Raw genomic sequence first — 21526 nt, 5'->3', positions numbered from 1 at the left:
CAAATTTCAACCGTTTGCTCGACTCAACGACTTTTTCGAAGTGGGGCGGAGCGGCGGCTCGCGACGATTTGTGCGCATGCGCGAGACGAGTGCCTCGCGAGTAACGCGAAGCGATCTTATGAAGTTTTTAACGAAGGAATAAAGATCCAAGGAATCTATTCGCGAATCGATACCGCGTTTTCATCAATTGGAGATCTAGCGTCGATCACTCGAGTATTCTTTTATAAATATTTGTTTTCTTTGGAATTTTCATTTTCATTTTCAAGCTTTATATCGTATACGTTCCTCAAATTCGAAATGCTTTCTAAGTTAATTGTCCTGTAATTTTCTCGCCATGTAAACGTTTCGCCCAATTACTACAAAGTTTTCAGTAGAATAGATTCGATCATCTTTCTCATCAATTTGCAACACAGCAAATTTTTCAAGTAATATTTTCTTTTTTATTCTATATACTAATTATATTAATACTGATGCTGTTCTCTAAAAAATTATCTCCGTATAAATCTCAAAATTGGGAAAAAGTAATTTCGTTCGGTTAGACCCCGTATCGTATCAAACCAGCGTGCGTCGTAACTGGGACAAAGATTCGACTGAGACTACGACTCTTGCGGGAAAAAATATTCGGGAATACGTACACCCCGTGATTACAACGATGAGATTATCATCGGTTGAAATAACATTCGATATTTCGATAAACGCGACGCCGAGATTATTAATAACGGATTCTCTTCTAGAGGAGAAAACTCGAAGATTTCCACATTTCCCGCGGAAAATACGGTTCTCTCGTCAAGTTGGAGTCGGTTACGCGCCATTTCCATCCCAATACACGCGTATACACGCGCGTAATCGTCGCGTAATCCTTGGATGGAACTGAAGCAGGATTTAAACGACGCGTAATTGATAACGGAGGGGAGTGGGGAAGGATTTCAGGTTGTCGGGGAATCGGCGGCGAGATCTATCCTTGGGAAGATCGGGATAGGAGGGGAGGAGAGGATAGTCCGTTTATTCGGGATCGAGGTATGCGCGTTCTAATTCCTTGGCGACCCGTTTCCATATCGATGAGCCAGCCACACGCGGGAACGAGGGGAGGGAGGGAGAACCGTCGAAATTGCTTTCGGAGAGGGGGAGAGGAGGGTGGCGAAACGTATTCGAAACCATGGCGCGATAGGTAAACGGCAACTCGACGGTATTTTCAACGGTATCCATGCTCCACGTATCATCTTTGTTCCCCTGCATTTTTCCCTATATACGATATTTCTTTTTTTTCCCCCCCTATATGATACTATACTATACTAGTTTTCCCTCTTTTTTCTTTTTTCTTTTTTTTTTCATTTTTATACCTTTACCCTCGTGGCGAAAACGCGGCGCCACGCCACCGCCACCCTCCTCCCCCCCCGCAAATGTCTCCAGCCCGTAACGAAATTTCAATCGTATCGATCGATCGATCGATCGATGCGATCGATCGCGCCGCCTGCCTGCCTGTGTCCACCGCAGCTCGCGTGATTCCCGACGATACACCGCTCGCCCTTTCCGCGTCATTGGCGTCGTTCAAGCGGCGATATTTTAACCGGGGATAAATTATTACGGCCGCATCGGGGCAAACATCGCGCCATCCTCCCCGAAGATTTTCCCTTTCCCCTATTTATCCTCTGCACATAATACGTCTCCAACAGGGTCTAACAAAGGAGACTTGGAACGAAAACGAGGCCGACAATTAGGTCGGTGCTCGAGGAGTGGTCCCGTGAAGGGGACTTGCTTCGAAGGAAGCGAACGATCCCTTTTTCCCAGAACTCTTTCCAAACACTTTCCACGAACCTTCTCGCGCCTTCGTAACTTTTCTTCTCCCGTGCACGCCCACCGCACCGCATCGGACATCGGTATCGAGAAATGGAACGATTTCCTCTCCCCTCGTCGACGACGACGGCGGGTTAGGTCAGGGAAAAGGAGGGGAGGGGCGGAAGAAGAGTGGCGAAAAGATGGGAGAACGGATCGAAAGGTTGCTCCCCCTTGGTAGATGCGGTTCAGTAGTAGTAGTGGTAGCAGTGACCGGAGGCGACGCGTTTTCCACGACCGAGTCTCTTATCGATCGCTTCTATTTTCTGATCGCGAAAGTGTCACGGGCAGAAACTACCTTCCTACCTGCTCCTCGCTTTTTATTCTCGCTTTCCTCCTCCTCCTCCTCCTCGAGGCGAAAAGAAATCCCCCTGGACGAAAAGGCGCCAACCCTTCCTTCTCCCCCCTCCCCCTCCAGCTCTCGTTTCGATTGATACCGGCCGGCCAATTAATCTTATCGTTAATTAATTTAGGGGCGAGGGGTCGAAATCGGATGCGTCCTCGCGAGGAGATCGAGCATGCGCCCCTCCTCCTCCTCCCCCGATTTGTTGTTCGTAAAATCAGTGGCGAGAGAGAGGGGGCGGGAGAGAGAGAGACACGGAATTACCGTGCAGGGTCGTCACGCGATAATACTCGGCACCGCATTAACGTCGGGGATGCCGGTAATTCCCATTTAATAATCACAGGTCGTATGTTAACCCATCGTATCCGCTGGTCGGACCTAATTACGGCCCCGTCCGACCGTGTCTCTGCCAATAAACGTTCACGGGTCTCGCGGGAGGTGGCCTCGGCACGGGCGAATAATATTTTCATTAACGATCTCTCGCGCGTCATCGAATTAGTGGGAGAAGGAGGAGGATAAAGGAGGAGAATGCACGCGTTCCCCTTCTCTCGCCTCCTTTCTTATCTTATCTTATCTCGTCTCGAGTTGTCGCGCGCCGACGGGAAAAGGAGAGAAGAAAAGAGAAAAATAAGCGACGCTGAAACTCGAGACACCAACTCGCGACTACTACTAGTACTTTCAATCACCGACTTCTTTCTCTCTCCCCGTGTATATTCTCTATTTATATTTGTATCGCGTTTCTATTCCGTTCCGTCCTCTTTTCTTCTCCTTATTTCCCTTGCGGACGGTGGATCGTGGTCGAGCGAGCCAACAACGTTGCTCCTCGCATCTTTTCGCGTCGAGCTCTTTTGCTTCGAAGGTTAAAGACCTTCCTCTCTCGACGGCGGCGGCGGCCGCGACGACGACGGGAAAGACGACGGTGAGCCGGAACTTTTGCGACCCGGATTGGCGAGAGGGGAAGATCGTAATCGCGGTTCGAGAACACGGTGTTTAAACACGCGGATTTGGATCGAGGCTCGGTATTTTCGCGATTGAAACGGATCGAGAAGGCGTCTAATTACGTATTCTCGCAACGAGGTCTCAACTAATCCAAACATAGACCCGGTCGATTTTACTCGGATGGAGAAAAAGGTGGTGGGTTTAGATTGGATTTCAACCGACTAGAAATTTTCATCGTTATCGAATTTCGTAGTTACGCTTGCATTTGCAATTTTTGATGAAGAGAGATATATACATGTCAAAGAAACTTGTTTAAGACAACGAGGGGCGAAGGGGAATCTCAAGATTGCGTCAGCAAAATTTGAAGATGTCGAGCCAATTATTATGTACGCGTTATTTATGGGTTACAAAAGTAAAGTATTCGAATTCGCTGACACGTTGTTGATAGTTTTTATATATTTTAGTCGGAAATGTAAACATCGGTACCAAACGAGACCATTTTTGTCAAGCTGTCGTTTCATTAACGGTAATGTAAAACTGCGCGGTATAATATTCAAAAATGAATCCGAAAAAGTGTGAAACGGGAAAGAAAAGAAGGAAAATCGTATAGCGAGATAGGAAAAATTGTAAACAGAAGTAAATCCACGATACGTTGCGTCGTCATCAAAAATTAAAAGGTAAAGGAACGAATAAAGCTCGTTCGGGTCGACCAAGAAAATTAACCGAAAGAGTGGAAAAAGTTATTATTCCCACCTACTCCACTTCTAAATACGATGTGGAAAACGTTTGACAAAGACGTTCATCCCAAATCACGAAATAATAATTTTTATTATTACATTAATAAGCAAAAAAGGAGATTGACTTTTGCAAAAACATTTGCGACGAGAGATAATGCTTTTTTCCCACGAATACTAAGTTTAATATCTTTTTTAACTCTTATGCACCATGGAGGAGACCAAATACAGAATTGGACGTCCAAAATATACGCTCAAAATATACAGTGGTTCGGTCATGGTTAGTGTTTAGTTAAATATCTGGATATTCTAAAAAACGATCTCAAAGAGAGTGGCCATAAGTTGTTGGAAGACTTCTACTTTCAACGATCCTAAACGTACAGCGTGGATATACGATATATGTTAAATACTCGATCGCGGATCCAGATATAAAATTTTATCTTGGAAGCGGATGCTTAAAATAAAATAATTATAGAAATATGGAATTCCATCGATCGTAATTTTACAAAATCACGAATGGTTCGTGATTTAGAACTGAGACGAATTATAATCAATGTTAAATAATACCGCATAAACGTTCCATTAACGATAAATTGGTCATTTTCAAATGTTGCTTGAGACAATCTTAAGATTTCCCTTCCACTACACGTCTCTCGTTGTCTTAAACAAGTTTCTTTGACGCGTATATCTGCTTCGTCAAATATTGCAAATGCACTTCGAATACTTTCGTTACCAACTGTAGGTATGAATAACTCGATAAATTTTCGCCCGTTCGCTCGCGTTTATAAGCATCTCGCGCTTTGAATTGGAAATCGAACGAAACTCCCCTCGCTTAAAAGAACAAGAAAAGAATCGAATCATCCTCGTCGATCATTTTACAAACGTTCCCCTCGACGAGACGATCGAATCGAATAATCGTAAATCGTGAATAAGCCACGAATCGCGCGATAATTATTAAGTCGAAAAGGTAAACGATCGTTCCCGTTTCTCGAGATTCCCCAACCGAGACAGCCGAGGGAACGAAAAGCGAAATTCCCCCGTCCCGGAGGAGATTGGCTTTGAATACGAATAGACGACGAACCCCTGCCGTTCGTCCCCGATCAATCGAGTTATAATCTCCCTCCCTTCCTCTTCTCGATTGTATTTTATTCGGCGCGGTGGTCGTCCGACTCGCCGTGGCGTACGACACACAGAGCGAGGGAAGGGCAGGAGGGGGCAGAGAGGCCGAGAGAGGCAATCTCGTTGGTAATTGTCCGTGAGGCGGCGCGAGGATCGCGGCCAATTTCTTTTCGATCGTCCGTGCATAAGGCACGCCGCGTTTCTCTCCTATTTTTTCTCTCTCTCTTTCTCCCTTCGTTCCTCGAGCGGCATCCTTCGACCGTTTCGCGACACAGTTCGATCGTACGGATCCGTTTCCTCTCGAAAGGAAAAGAGGATGTTTTGGGGAACGGGACGAAACGAGGAATCGAGAAAAGGAAAGTTTTTCGAATCCCACATGGGAAGGGAGGACTTAAGATTTAAATTACTAATTATTAAATTTAATAGGAATAATTGATAGAATAACGAAATAAAAATAAAAAGTAAATAGTTTTATTCAAAAATAACGAAGAATTAAAAATTATCGAACCACGCTTATAGAAATAAACAAACATTTCTCATTAACAAATAAATAAATTATCTACATATTAATAACAAGATAAAACATAAAGTATATAAATTCGATATTAAAGTTGATACGAAAGAAAAAGTTTGATTATCATCTCGTATACGAATAACCAAAAAACGGAAGAAAGAGAGAGAGAGAAGAAAAGATTCGTGATCCGGGATATTTCTTCCTGTTCGGCCGAGTTTCGATTCGAGAAGGAAAAAAGTCTCTCGGGGAGAGGAGAGGAATGGAGAGGCAGGTGGGCGCAGGTAAAGGGAGAACGCAGGCGCGCCTACGAGACGCGGTTCGCGCGGATCCAGCTATCGATTTTCGGGAGGGGGGATGTCTCCTCTCTCTCTCTCTCTCTCTCCGTGCCTCGATGAATAAAAATGAACCGATGCTAACGAGCGCGATGCTCGATACCGACTCCACCGACCGCCGTGCCGACTTTTTGGAAACCGACCTCGCGGCCACCCACACGATCAACATTTCCAATACGGAAACGGAAAGACGCTTTCCCTTTCCCCCTCCCCCTCCTTCCTCGTATCTCGATCTCGCGTTCCTGCAAAGAAGGCAAGTCGCACCTGTCGTTATCGAATATCAGTGCACACGTTTACCGAGGGAAAAGGGTTAAAGAGTCCGTGGAAAAAACTCGCGTTAAGTACTTTCCAGGTACTCGTTCGCCTTAGATAGATAGACCTTTCTCCATAAAGTATGACGGAGGCACGTGGCACGAGAACGAGGAAGGGGAGATTGAAAAAATTGTGCGTCGCCTCCAAGAAACATTGTACGTACCTTGACTTTTATTTTTCCCCGCCACTTTTCCGATTACCTCGCCGCTCTCCCGTTTCGCATCCCGTTTCGAACGGGAAACGAAGAAAGATGAAGAAGAGGGGAGAGTGGGGGGTCCCGTTGAAGGCGCGAGGTTTTTTTTGATCGAAACTGAATAGCGAATAAAAATTGGGAAATTTTTCCTCGAGAATGATTCGTGTCTCGAATCAAGAAAGCGGACCCTGCTTTTTCAATCGGGCAATGTTTCGAGTTTAGAAATATTCTTCCTTATTCCCTCTTCCTTTCTAATTTCCAACGTGGGAAATCTGTTCGGGAGGGGGGAAAAGATGATCGTCGCCACTTTTCCACGAATATCGAAAACGCGTTGCGCGATGGAAAAGAAGGAGGAAGGCAGAGAAGGCAGAGGTCTCGAGTTCAACGGACTCTCGAGCGGCGAAGGAGAAGGTCCCCGCTAGCTCACGTTTCGCGCCCGTCTTTTTCCTCGGTGCCCTTCCAACCGGTCGAGCACAACAGCGTCACCACTACACTGTTGCGAAATGTCCACTCACTCACACTCGTCTCCGTCGACGAATTTTCTCCTTTCCCCCTCTCCTACTCCTCGCTGAACGAGAGAGTGGGAGAAGCGCGAGAAGAAGGCCACGGTCATCAGATCGGCCGAGTTGTCCCTTCCTTCCTTCCTTCCTTCCTTCGCGAATAACGCGGTCCGTTCCTCGGTTTGGAAAGGAGGGGAGGAGGAGAAGCTTCTGCTCGAGACGTATAGGTAGATATGGGAAAGGGCGTTTCCTGTTAGCACATCGCGATCGTCGTCGACTCTCGAAACGCTTTTTATCCAGTCGGGCACGCTCGAGCGCGAGGGGAGGAAGCATTCGCTCGGGCACATTAAAGTCAGCTGCTGCCCGTTACGATAATCGACCGAGTCGATTTATATACCTTCGCTGAGGAGGCCCGCGTCGAAATATAATCCACTTCTCTCGCTCTCTCTCTCTCTTTTGCTCGTTTCAAAATTATAATCGTCTATCAAAAACGGTGATTCTTCGTTCCTCGAGAAAGATTTCGATCCTATTTGCTTCGAGAAAGTAACGCGATTTACACGAGTTACTTGTTTCGTGCGTTCGTAAAAATTCACTCTTTTTGAAAGCTTCAAAGCAATCTTTCTCTTTCTCTCTCTTCGTTTCAATAGACTCGCGATCGAATTTTCGAATTTGGGGATAAAAGTGGGGAGGGGAGGAAGATTCGAAAGATCGGGAAAGAGCTCTTCGATAAGAGAACGGTTGGCGAGTAAAGCGTCGCACACCACCACCTGTCCGAGCACGGGCCGGTTGGTTCATCACGTCGGCTCACCGTTGGCGGAAAACCGTTGCCTCGATTAAACGGTTGGCCCGGTTGGAGCGGGTCCCTTTCCTCCTCGCGCCGAGCGAAACGAAACGGAACGAGCGGAAGGAGGGGGAGGGAGGGACACGACTCTTCCTCCGCGCAGATTTTCTAGCTTAGCAGGTGCGACGCCCGTCGAAAGCTATATATTAGGCGCGCAAATAACTTCCTTCCCCTTTTTTCCACGATCGTAAAAATTGTCGGGGGTGGGGAGGAGGCTCACAAAATATTGCTCGACAGCTTTTCTCTTACAGTGCAATGTGCGATTCTGTTCTTCGGCTATGGAATTCATAATTTACCTGATTTATATAATAAAATATATATAATATTCAAAAGGAGAGAAGGGAAGAATAATATATACACGCATTAGCTCCTGTTTTATTTTTACTTATTAAGAATAATCGATCGGCAGGAAAATTATAGGCCAACCTCCCATAAATCTTCCCCGCTAATTAGAACCAAACGTTTACCCTTTGATACCCGATTCCGTCTTGCTCCTCACCAACCCACTTCGAAACGGTCTCCCGAGGGAGGAGTCGCGTTTCCTCAACGTCTCTCCCCGGGCTTCGTCAACGTTTCGTCGAGAGAGGTGTTTTACCTCTCCAAGATCGCTATCTCTCGAGGTCCCCTCTTTTATCGCGGGGCCGTGCGAAAGGAAGTCCCGGTCACGGCTCGCCTCCTCCTCCTCCTCCTCGACCAACCCCTCGATAAACCCCTTAACCGATTCTCTCCTTCCGCTCTCTCTCTCTCTCTCTCTCTTCATCGCGATTCCTCCCCAGGAATCGGTCGGAATCTCGAAGAGGAACCGCAACCACCGCGGGGATTCCACCTCGTCCTGGATCCGAATTACTACTACGTACATCGATATGGAAATTTCCTGTGTTAAGCCTGGAATCCTGGAACGGTTTTAACGAGCCGAGCGTGGTCCTCGAGGAGTAAGACAGCGGAGGAAGCTTTTATTTATCGCGATAAACATTGCCATCTTGCTGTAGGATTAATCGCGAGATCCCCTGTCTCGTGGGATTAACCGATTTGGGTAACCTCGCTTATCGTCTTATGTATAGACAGATGAGAAGTGGTTGCAGCTGAAGAAAAATCGAAAGAAGATACGAAGCGGTATCGGTGTCGGGTCATCCTCGCGAACAAGAATTATCCAGGCTTCGTACTAGAAACGGTTCGTTTATTTATCGTTTATGTATCGGTGTAGGGCGAATTGGGGCTCGGGTAAGGAAGGAAGGAGGGAGGGAAGGAGGGAAGCGGATGAATTTCGGTCGTAAAACGCGGTTATTATATGTATATATATATATCTTGTGTATACGAGGCGCCTTGGAACAAACTGGGAATCGTCGATTCGTTACGAGAGGTCATCGTTTATTTGCACGGCGAGCGAATATCGAGTATCGCGTAATTGCTAGCATAGCACCCTTCCTCCCGTTAAACGATATATAAAATCGAGCAAGATCGATCGAATTACCTTGGAGAGACATCCCTACTCCCGGAGTAATTGCATCGAACTGCGTGATCCCTTTGATCAACTACCCGCCGAACATTCTCCCTTCCTCCTCTTCCTTGCTTGCTTCCTTCCTCTCAGGTTGGCGGGAATTCTCAGGAGGAAACGGAGAGATGGAACTTTGTTTGATACTCGACGAAGCGAACTTGGAATTTTTACGCGACGTTCTCCCTCTGCCCCTTCCTCTCCGCTGGTAAAGAAAGGTTGCTCTCGAGAGGAAGGGAGAGGGGAGGTGGCGGCGCAGAGGAGGAGGAGAAGCCGCCGCGATCGAGTATGCAGGCGCCGCAAAGCAAACTTTTCCAATCGAGCGGAAACTTTATTCTCGTAATTAAACCCGGCCGAATACTTAATGGATCCGCGCCGATCCTTCCATCGTCGATCCTCGCATACCCCCCCCTTTTCCGTCGACAGAGAGATATCCATCGTGGGCCGAATTGGGGGTCAAGATCGTTCCCCCAGATTTTCCACCATTTTCCACGAGGATAGCTCGATAGTTTAGTTTCGCGCGAGAGCGTGTAACGAAGAGACGTCGAGGGAGCTGTTTCGCCTAATTTAAACCTGGAAATCGCGAGTCAGGCGCACGAGAAACGTAAATCATGATCAACGATTAACACGCTCGTTAATAAGCCAGCGAGAGTTCGCGCGACATCTTTCTCACTTTTCAACGGGGAGATCTGGTCCCAGAGAAAGAAAAAAAGAGTTCGCGATCGTCCATTTCGAGAAGGAGGAGGAGGAGGAGGAGGAATTTATCGAAGGCGTGTCCTCGCGGAGGGAAGGTTTTTGCCGCGTCTCGCTGGTGGACGAGAGATCGCGGAGCGTTACAAGGAAGGAGGACGCGAGGTAGGAGGGGGGCTGCGGCAAACGGAATGCCGTAAATCTCATGTAAATTCGGGCCGCCGCTTGATTTGCAAGCACAATGCCAGACAATTGTACGGGTCTACCATCGAGCGGCCGGATGCGGAGTCTGCGAGTTTCTCTGCCCCTCCATTCCCTGGTTAACTTCTACCGTACATCCATCCTTGCACCTCTACACGCCTTCCTCTCTCTCTCACTCTGCCTATCTACCTAAACGTTTTAACGATCGTTTTCTCCTTCTTCCCTTCCTTCCTTCCTTCCTTTCGCCCGTCTCCGATTTTCGTCGCTTCACGCAGCGCCGACACAGAAATACGCGTCTTGCCTCGCCTCGCGGATAAAAGAGCGGGGAGAGATTCACCGCGGTCGAATCGTTCCTTGTAAAACGTTGTCGCGTTAACGCGACGCCGCGTGGGCAGATAGCAGCGCCACGTCACCGCGGTCGGTCGAAACGCGCGCCAGTAATTTCACCGCGATACCTGCCTTCTGCTTAACGACCGTTGCGCGTACAAAGAACAGAGGGAGAAGAGGAGGAGGAGAAGAAAGAGAAGGACAAACACGTCTCCGCGAACCAATCGTGGCCCATTCTCGAAGGAGGAAAGAGAGGAATAGTATAGTTTTGTTTTCCACGAGGAAGTGGCGCGAGAAACAAACTAATTCGACCGACTATTTGGAAAGTTTTGGAGGAGCATAGAGGCATGCGCGGGAACAGTGTCTTCTCTCTCTCGAGCTTCTTCGTCCGACACGTTGAATCGGGAGGAACGGTCGCATTTAACCGTCGGCTATCGAGGTGGCGGCAACGCGCGACTCCTTCTTCCTCCCTTTTCCGTTTCGTTCCGCTCTCGAGGCGGCCTCGTGGTCGTCCTTCCTGCCCAGTCGCCGATCTCGATTCCCGCGAGTTGCATCGTCGGCGATCCACGTCATGACGATCCCCGACGAGATCTCGTCTTTGGAGGTTCACGCGCGCGCGTGAAACGTCGCGTCCATCTTTTCTTCGTTCCGATGCGAGGTCTGCAGATATTCTGGAAGAACCGCGAAGGATAAAGTGCGAGTTTTTGGCGGGCGTGAGACTGTTCGAACGATCGGAAGAGAGGAAATGACGAGCAGGCATCGTTGGACCTTACTCGTGCTGCTCGCGATCACCATAGGTGAGTGAAATATATTCTTTCGTGTCTCTGCCGGGAAGATCGGTTATCCGATTCAACAGGTCCCCTCCCCTCTCCTTCTATTCTCTTTTCCCGCGGATCTCGCGCGATCCATTTCGCGAGCGAGTCGACTACACTACTATCTTCGAGAAGAAAGATGGATGGATGGATGGATGCATGGATGGATGGACGACGAAGGGAGAGAGTAAGGGGAGAGAAGAAGGAGAGGGAAGGATTTTGGTGGAAAGCGAAAGGTGGGTCGGAGGAGAGTTGGGACACGGCCAAAATGCATAGACGTGGATAAGGTCCAGCAGAGTTTCGCGAGGAGGAGGAGATGACGTGGATTATCGGGAAAACGGGGCGGAAGTCTTCTCTCTCTTTTCGTATATATATATATTTGGACGGCGTTGCGAATGTTGCCGCGTCAGGAATTCGCGTTCCTCGACAATGCAAAGCGGATTTTCTTCGAACTAGTCGGGTTTCCTCGTAACCCAAATAATGCGATTTATACGGGTTACTTGTTTCGTTCTTTCGTAAAAATTTACCCTTTTTGAAAGCATTGAGGTGATTTCTCTCTCTCTCTTTCTGTTTTGCCTGTTTCAAAACAATAGCCACCTATCAAAAACGATAACGATTCTTCTTTCCTCGACAAGGATTTCGATCCTGTTCGTGCGCTCCGAGGAAGTAACGCGATTTATACGGGTTACTTGTTTCGTCCATTCGTAAAAATTCGTTCGTAAAAATTCATCTTTTTTGAAAGCGTCAAAGTAATTTCTCTCTCTCTCTTTTGCCTGTTTCAAAACGATAGTTAACGCTCTCTAGCAAAAAATGATGACGATTCTTCTTTCCTCGAGAAGGAAATAATGCGATTTACACAGCTATTTGTTTCGTTCTTTCGTAAAAGAATCGGTAAAAATTCACGGAAGAGTCGAGACGATTTCTTTCTTTTTTATCTGTTTCGCAACGATAGTCAATGTCACCTACCAAAAAAAACGGTAACGGTTCCTCGAGATGGGCGGATTTCGATCCTATTTGTTCTTGTTTCGCTTCGAGGAACGATGTTGACGCTACCGGGTTTGATTTCCACCTGTGCAACCTTCCCCGATATCCTCTGTGTTGCCGGTGTTGGAAAGGGAAACGGAATAATTCGAAGCTACGCATTAGCCTGATTAAAAGGCTTGGAGCGTAGGGAGAGAGGGGAAGCTTGCATCTAATGGCTTGCGTTTCGGGAGAGAGAGGGAAGGTTTCGGTAACGCACCACCGTCTGTCCCTCCCTTTCTCTCTCTCTCTCTCTCTGTCTTCTCTTCCTTAGATTAGATTTCGCTCGAATTCGCGTATCGGCCCGATTTCTTCTCGCTTCTCGGTTCTTTTTCGGGTTGACCGCTAAAGAAAAAGGCTCGTGAGAAAACACATGTAAATATATATATATATTTCTTTCCCTGTTTTCTTCCAAAAATTTCGGTCACGAAGGCGAGTCGATCCACGAAGTCGAAGTTGGATGAATGTGTGCCGTGAACCGAGCCACCTTCCAAGATGGGTGGAAAAAAGAAAAAGCGAGCGGAGCGTGCGCGTATTTAGACGCACGAGCCGCGAGGACGGTGGAAAACGGTGGCTTGTCCAGCGTGGCTTCCCCCTCCCCTCGCCTCCCCTCCCTTTCTCCCAAGTTGGCAAAGGCGTTAGGCGGTTAAACGGTTAACCGTGGCCCCGCCAATACGGTAAGTGCTAAATTAAATTCAGCGGAACGAGAGCGAGCAGGCCGCGCGCGTTCAATTCGGACGCCGCTCGAAACCAACGAAAATAAAAAATATATATATATATATATATATATTTACACATACGCATATACATATACAGAAAGCACATACATATAAGAGGCGAAAGAATAGTGGAGGAAAAGGGATATTCTACGGGCGAGCGAGGACAAAAGAGAGAGAGAGAAAGAGAGACGGCGCTGCGCGAAAATTAGTTTTTCCCGTTAATTGGAGCGAGGGTACGGAGTGAGGTGTTCATCCCGCGTAATTGGATTCACGTGCACGCGTGTTCCTTTCGCGATCAAAGCCGCCAGGAACGCCTCGTTGTCCGATTTCCGCCTCGTTTCCGCGACCACCCCTCTCTCTCTCTCTCTCTCTCTCTCTCCATCGGCGATTTAAGCAGGTAACATCGATAGCTCGATGGCGGTTACTGTAGCGGGGAGGAGGGGAGGAAAATACGGCGCTGGCCTGCGGCCAGCACCCTTTCGCGAGACGCGTCTCACCTAACCGGCCTATTTATGCTTCCCCTGGATTTTTCGAGGGGCTCTCGATCGTTGGAGGGAGAGAGGGAGGAGGAGTCGGTCGGCTGCGAAAAGAACCGCGGTAAAAGGGAACGTGGGGGATCACGCGATTCCGCAATCGCCTTATCGCGAGCAAAGTGAAATTATCCCACGTGAACCCCTTGTCGTCGATTACGCGCTCGTGTCGCGAGAAAGGAGGAGGAGGAAGTCCGCGACACCTTTCTTTCCTTCCCTCGAATCTTGGAATTTAGTTCCTCGTTCCATTCCAGTCTCCCTTCGGCTCCCCTTTGACGGAAGCGGAGAGTTCGAGCCGGTGACCAAGGGGGCCAGGAAGAAGAGGGGGTAGGGGAGCGTGCAAACGGGAGCCGGAAGAAGGTTTTTCGCTGCTCGTTAGCGCGTATCGATTTTCTCCTCCCCCTCCTCCTCCACAACTACTACCACCAGAGAATTTTACCCGACACGCGTCCCGTGCATTACGCTAATGTCTGGTCACGGAGTTAACGCGAGAGGAGGCGGGGGCGAGGAAACGAATCCCTTTCAGCTGCGTGCACCGAGAGAGAGAGAGGAAGATTCCTAAGAGGATCCGCGAGACACTTCTCCAGCTCTCCACAAAAGGTAATTAAGCGTCTTCCCCGACGGGTGGCGGTGAAGCTTTCGAGTGTATCGTCGTGAGAAAAAGGAGGGGGAGTCGATCTTGGAGAGAAGAAACTTTCCAAGATTCGAACGATCGTCGTTTTTTTCCTCCTCGACAATGTTCTCAAAGTTGGGGAGGATAGGTGGAGACGAGATAATCCGACGCTCGTTCGTCGTCCATCCTCTCGAAAACTGTTCGTTTGAACGCGGTTTGAACGGGAGGAGGGTGGGAGGATGGGAGGGCGAGCATGAGAGGCAAATACCGTGTACGGAACGATATTATTCGCGGGTATTTTTTCAACGAACCGTGCGAAAGAAAGAAAGAAAGAAGGGAAGGAAGGAAGAGAGAAAGAGAGAGAAAAAACCGTTGGCGTAGCAGTGGCTCCCGGTTAATACGATTACGAGGCGAGCTAGAAACGAGCGAAACGGGCCGAGTTAAATTTACCCGCGAAAATTCTGGCCAAAGCCAGATATATCCGCGCTCCAATATTCGTTTCTCCGCGTTTCGTTTATTCCGCTCGTATCGTGCTCCCGTATCGAGCAAAAAAACCTAATGTTAGACGTCCTCGGTTAAGAAACGTTTTAAGTTTGTCCGCGAGGATCGGTGTTTGGAAGGTCGCCGTTAAGGATATTCATGCGAATGCTCGTTACGAGCTAGGCCAAGAGTTGGTAACGTCGCCTGGAACGTCGCTTGCCCCCCCTCTCCCTTTCCGTTCCGAATATTCGTTCCGACTCGACAACCGGCCACCGCGTTTCCGATCGGATTTCGATTCCGGATCGAGTCGAGTCGTGGCTTTATCTTTCCTCCTTTTTCCCCAAACCGCCCGTTTCTCCACTCCCAGACTTTGGCCGTCGTTCAATCCGTCCCCGACTTTCAGAAATCAGTCTCGAATTCTGTTTCCCTCCGACTTGGTTAAGAAACGCGGAGAGAGAAAGAGAGAGTGAGTGACTGAATGAGAGAGAGAGAGAGGGGGAGAGGGAGAAGTAGAAGGTTCGAATTTAATCGGAAAAACGGGTGAAGGTGAGGAGAGGAGGAGGAAAGGACACGGGACACGGGTGACAGGATGGAACAGTTTTCGAGGGAAAGCGAGCGATTCTGTGGCGGGGTGCACCCCTCGAGGGAGAGGAACGATCGACGTTTGCGCGCGGTTCGGTGACCCTGGCTCAATCTCCAGGCAAATTGAATTCTTTTTAAAGATCAAAGAGCGCGATATATAACCTATATAACCGGCTATATAAGCTCAGCCACGGGACGACGACGGTAGTACGGTATTACTCCCTCTTCCGCGCGTTATCGACTTATATATATATATATATATATATACGCGCACAGAGGAATTCGTTTTTCTTGCGGCCACTCTCCGTCCCTTCCCCTTCCCTCTCGGAATCTATTCCACGAGGGAAGGGGGAGAATAACTCGTACTATTAAAAAATGCCAGAAAAGGAAACGGATCCAGTCCCAACTGCACCGAAAAATCAATCTTCCCGTCGATCCTCTATCGTCGATCTCACCTCCGCGACGTCGCGTTTCAGAACGGAAGTTCAGAAAGAGAGAGAGAAAAAATAAACCTCGCGTTTCCTCCATTAACTCCAACGGCCCGTTCTCACGGCCTCTCGTCGCGTCCCTCGATTACGTCGTTCCCTATTCCCTATCCAAGCGGACACACCACCCGCCCCGCGTATCCTTCCCTCGCCACCGCGTATCCGCGAACGCGAGGATTTACGAGATTCGAGAGGGTTCAACCGGGCCGGCTTCTTGGCTCGGTTCCATATAAATTGCACGGCCGTCGCTTCGCATCCTGTGTTTACCTTTTTTTTTCCCCCCACTCTCCTGCTATTTTTCTGCTCTCCTCGTACGAGAGGACACGCGCAGGACAACAACAATAACAACGACGACCGACGACGAGGACGACGACGACAATAACAACAACGACCGGCCCGGATCCGAAGCGTGGCCGGTCGCGGAGATACCGTAACTCGCATCGAGGTCATCGAGGGAGGGAAGGGAGGGAGGGGAGGTGTGGAACGACGAGCGGAGCGCGAAATAGTAGAGGAGAGGGGGGAGAGTTTTGTTTTTAGGAATTACGAGAGGACGGCGGGGGGACCTCGGGTGACGGAGAATGGCCGGGGCACGTTTTCAATTAAGCCCATAATTACGAATTCGATGGGAATATGGCCGGTATATGGGAGGCGCGTGCGCTCGCCTCGTCGACGTAATTAGAGCCTCGATATTTATGCCCCGAGCATTAACCCGTCGTTCCGTCGTTCGGCGGAAGGAAAGAGAGGGAGAGAGAGATTTTCCATCGCGGTTCGACGTGGAATAATATCGATATATATATATATACGTGTTCAAATTTAATAGAACCGAATTTTCTCCTTGTCCCCCGCCTCCCACTGCCCACTCCCCACTTTTCTTTATTATCACGGCACGGGTGGTCGACGAACGGCCGGTGGCGGAAAAACTCGCGCAACATCTGTAGAGCACGTGTGGAACGCGCGTTACGCGCGACGATACACGCGTGGGGAGTAAGCTGAAAACGTTCTTTTCGTCCTCCCTCTCCTCTTCCCCTGTTCGACGGGCAAGTCGATCTCCATCGACTCGCAGATTCGCGTCTCCGAAAACTTGTTAAACCGAGCCGAATTACGTCGACAAGTTGGAAAATCTATTCCCTGTATAAACCCATTTACGGATCGGAAACGCGTAACCAACCAACGAAACCTTCATTTCCCGTTCCGGCCTAGAGGTATTTCCAGAAGCTTTCCTCCTCTGCTCTCTCTCTCTCTCCTCTCTCTCTCTCCTGCCATTTACTTAACTCGTCCGTCGCGATCCTCGTATTTACAATCCAAGCTACGCTACGTATTATTACAGAGGTAAAAAAACAATTTTTAGATCGACGTGCATATTGGACATAATACTCCTGATTTTACGTGTGATGGTGGAAACGAAGATACGCGTCGAATCGAGTACTTTTCCTTCGAGATTAACGGCGATCGGATCGGCGGCGAACGCGGAAGAAATTGAGCGGTCGCGACACGCGCGAGGAGAGGGGGCAGAGGATTTCCCAGTCGAGAGAAAGAAATTGTATCCGGACGAGGGAAACCACGGGCGTAAGGCGAAACCACCAGCCTTGGCCACGCTCGAACGAGATCGTCGTCGTCGTCGTCGTCGGGTGTAACTTTAATTCCCCGATTATCCCGCATTGCCCCGTTACACGGTATTACCTATGCAGCTCGTCGTTGGCCCCCTCCCCCCCACACCTTCCGTTCTTTCCCACAATCCGCCGTTCTAATGGACGCCGTTCTTTGTCTCAAGGATCGGAAGGACGGAATGGGGAATCGGTGGCTTATCGCGGTCGTGGAACGAACAAAGAGGCGACTCGAATCGTTGTAAACGTTGCGGGAAAATTTCTTAACCGAGGGCGTAACGGAGATAGCGCGGGTCCCAATTTTACTGGCCGGCTTCGGTTAACTAGCCGTCCAATTATCCGTGACAATAGCATCGCTGCCGCTCTCTTATTCTTTTTCTTATTCTTTCTTCTTCTTCTTCTTCTTCTTCCCCCGTGAACCATTCGCCTCTATCTCTCGGATCGAATTGCTTTCCCGTCTGCGTTGTACGTTCCGTTTCGTGCAGACGAAAACGACGTCTCTCCAGTTTCGACTCGATGATCGGTGATCGTCAAGACATCTTGAGTAACCATACGAGATATTCATAAATCAACCGATCCCTCTACGAACAACCTTCTCGACTAGTGCGCCCCTCTTTTTTTTCCAAGCAACTTTTTCCACCCGCTTCTTCCTTTCCCTCTAATTTCGAGGCAACTTTTCTCGTGTTTCCCTTCCCCTCCTCTCCCTTGGTGCCGCCCAGTTTTTCGGTCGAGGCTAACCGTTTTACCCTCTGGACATCGTTAACGCGGGATACCTACCTTCCCGTCCAAGTTGGAACTCGGATGGACAGCCACGCGGAACTCGCGGAACGAGGGGGTGGAAGGAGCTTAGAAAAGAGCTAACCTGAGCGGACAAAGAGAGAGAAAGAGAGAAAGAAAGAGACAAAAAGAAAGGTCGCACGGTAAACACGGAAGACCCGCACAAGACGATGCGGAAAAAGAGACAGAAGGGTAAGTGACATGGAAAGAAAGGGATGGGGAGGAGAAAAGTGAGTGTACGACCCCTCTTTTTATCCTTATTCGCGAGCTCGTTTACGTAGCCACGATTAGAATTAACCTCTCTCTTTCTCCCCTGCCTTTTTTGTTTCCTCCGGGGAAAAAGTTTTCCTTCCGTCAAAGAAAGAACGGAAGGAAAGAAGGTCGATCGATTTAGGAGCGCGAGACCCGGTCGATCGAGAGCCGGTCGTTCAAATTCTATTACCGGCTATCTTTGCAACGGCCGCGAACGCCTCTTTTTCGTGTTCGAATCGCCGCGTTGAGAACGGGGCCGGTCTTTTAAACGGGCTACGTCTCGGGGGATTTTTGCCAGAAATTCCCGATTATATTACGAGAACGACCACGTCCCATCCGCCGTCTCCGTTAAAAGAATCGACGTTTCCTCTTTGAACCCCTGCCTCCTTCCTCCCTTCCTCTCCCTTTATGCAGATGATCGTAATTTCCATAATTGTTTGTCCGACTGTTTTCACCGAGAGTCTCGTCGTCGCGTTTGGTTTCTTTGACCGAAGAGACGAGTCATCGTTCCTGTCGTCGAGTCCTGTTCCCGGGTCGTTAAAATTAAAAGTATCGAAGAAGAAGAAGAAGGGAAACGGGAATTCGATGCAACGAAAAACGACGAAAGTTTAGCTCGACTCCACTGCGTATAATCCAACCAACGGTAAGTAAGCACGTTTACACAAAAGGTGATCTGAAGGGCGAGTCCATTGCCGGAGAGTTGTTGACATAAACGTCCTTCCCCTCCTCCGAGATATCGAATTACTACTCGCCTTCTCTCCTTTCCCCCTCCCTTCCGCGCGTCCTGCGCTGTAAATCCTCGCTGTGTGACGTTTCCATCGTCGATCCGTGTTGAGGAAGGCTCCTTTCGTCCCATCGATAACACGTATATATATATATATATATATGTATGTACACGTTATTTCGCGCGTGCTTCGAAATATCGGTTCTCGAGGATCGCAAATGTTGACGCTTCTCATTACTCTACTTCATAAAAGCGGGGAGCAAAAAAAGGATCGTTTCTCTCGTCGTTGATTAATTTGGACGATGGAGGAGCGGATAGGATGAATAACTGTGTGCATATAATATCCGTGATTCGCGTTGTTATTGATTCGAGACAGCAGAGGCCAGTTCTACGCGTTCCATTTCTTCCCTCCCCTCCTTTTTCCGTGGTGTTACGAGGGTATACGAGGACGGAATACCGTTTCGTTTCGTCGCGACGAGGTAAAAAAGGCGGCCACGAACAGGTGGAATGGCGAGCGATCGTTTCGATCACGCGGGAGAGACCGGTGTTCAACGGGGCGGAAGATGGGGGAGGGGATAAAGAGCCGGGGTTAAGTTTGTCCTCGCTGAAGAGAAAGTTTACCTTTCGTTAAGTCAGAGTGGTCGCCACGGTTTCAAGGGGGGAGGAGGCTCGAGTCGTTGGCTCGAGTGACTCCGTCCCTTCTTAACGATTAACGCTCCTCTTCCTTCTATCATTCGATATTCCTCGGCCTCTCGAGCGAATCGGTACGGGTTTTCCTCGCATTGCGTGTCCTTCTCTCTCTCTCTCGAGAAAGGTGGAAGGAGGACGAAGTGAAAAATATACGTTTGGGGCGCAATGGGGCCGAATCTCGGATAAAATAGGATAAGATATCCCCCGCCTCTTAGAGGTGCGTGTTGGTGGCGAATCGGTGTGGGGTCGAGAGGGAGGCGAAGTTATACGCCAGGATTACGAGATTGCCACCTGGGGATTACGAGGATAGCTCCCGGAACGTCCAATCTCAAGGATAAACACTTTCCTGCCACGTTCTTGCTCTCCGCTCGTCGCCTCTCGAGGCCTTCCTCGAACGGTTCCCCTTCTTCCACGATTGTCCTATCGGACAGCGACGGAACCAGCTTCTTCTTTGCCCTGCCTCCGTTCCTCCCTATCCTAGAGAAAAGTCGGGGGAGCAAAAGTGAAGAGAAAGGAGGAGGAGGGGTGGCTCGATAACAAGGAGAACAAAGGAGAACGTTGGAACGGGAGCTATATCCTCGAGCTATTCGACAAAACTAGTTTTATATCGAGGTTACCGCGGAGTCGTACGTCGTCGATATAACCGCTTCCTTCCTTCCTTCCTTTCTTCCCCGCCACCATTTTTAATTTCCTCCATCCTGCCACGCTCTTTCGATCCGCGCTCCTTCCCTCTTCCTTTCCCCCCTCGCAAGGATAAACTTCTTCGCTAAGGTTGATGCGCTCGAGCGTAACGATCTCCTTCGTTCCTCGAACGCGAGGCGAGCGAGCTCGTTGCTTCGTTTTTTTCCCCCCTCCTCCTCCCCGTCATCCAGGCAACCAACAACGCGCCCGATGAGAAAAGCTCAGGTCCCGGGTAAAAGTTGTGGGAAAATTTACGCGAGACACCCGGCTTCCTTTATAAAAACGAGCTGGCTTCGTCGATGACGATCGTGATACAGGTGTGGGAGAAGAAGGAAGAGAAAACTTGGGACGCGCTCGGTTCAGTTTACAAACTGGAGAATGGTAACTGGCCTAGTAGCGCCGTTACTCGACCATAAACGCCCGGATTGCGTAACTTACGCGAACGCAACGCGAACCATAAATAAAAGGTGCTCGCGGCGTGGACGAGCAATCGTGGACTCGAGAAGCGTGGCAACGATTTGCTGCTACGATTTCGTTGCTACCATCTACTTTCTTCCGTCTCGAGAGAGAGAGAGAAAAGAAAGAAGAAAAATTCTGGAATGGACGTAAATAAGTAAGAAGTATGGGCTCTTTCCTTTCCCTTGTAAGGAGGGAACGAGGGAAAATCGTGGGTAGGTTTCGTTGGCGCGTTGAGCACAATGGCCCTCGTTGTTCGCGGAACCAGGATTGAAAAGAAGCGTTACGATTCTTCTCCCAACGTTCAACAATTCCTCCTTCTTCTTTCGGGGAAAAGGATGACGATGATCGAGCAACAAGCTTAGCTAGTTATTGGCCGCGAGGCTATCGATCGAGAGGGAGAGGAGAGGGGGAAGGAGGAGGGGGTTAACGCTCGTAATAGGCTCGTGGAGCGTCGAGCGGTGGCGCGCACGGAGAACAATTAGCGGAGCCAGACTTTTCACGTGGGCTCCGCTTTCGATATTATTCCATATATTGGCTGAAATTGGGAAGGCAGGAACGAAAGACTCTTTAACCTCTGTTACACCTAATCCGGTGCTGTATAATAACCTGTCAGATAGCCTCTCTCTCTCTCTCTTTAGACCTATCCATCTCGCTTGATTAGAGATGGAGCAGACTCTAGGTGGAATCGAGCGAAAGTAAGAAGCATCGATTAACCGCGCCGTTTAAAA

General features: G+C 49.1%; 1 protein-coding gene across 2 annotated transcripts in view; it reads left to right on the top strand.

Annotated features, from left to right (window-relative positions):
* The first annotated feature begins 10424 nt into the window (after positions 1-10424).
* Positions 10425-21526, top strand: part of LOC107993910 (hemicentin-1) — a 29832-nt gene continuing 18730 nt past the window's right edge. The window contains exon 1 of one of the 2 annotated variants that reach the window (XM_062074356.1): positions 10425-11167. In XM_062074356.1, the coding sequence (XP_061930340.1) occupies positions 11116-11167 (52 nt within the window). In that variant the 5' untranslated portion in view covers positions 10425-11115. Of the gene's footprint in view, positions 11168-18147; positions 18185-21526 lie in introns of those variants that run through there. The other variant, XM_062074357.1, reaches the window with a different exon arrangement.

This window comes from Apis cerana, linkage group LG4, assembly GCF_029169275.1.
Source record: "Apis cerana isolate GH-2021 linkage group LG4, AcerK_1.0, whole genome shotgun sequence".
NCBI classification, from domain to species: Eukaryota; Metazoa; Arthropoda; class Insecta; order Hymenoptera; family Apidae; genus Apis; species Apis cerana.
This window is presented reverse-complemented; position numbering and strand designations above follow the sequence as displayed.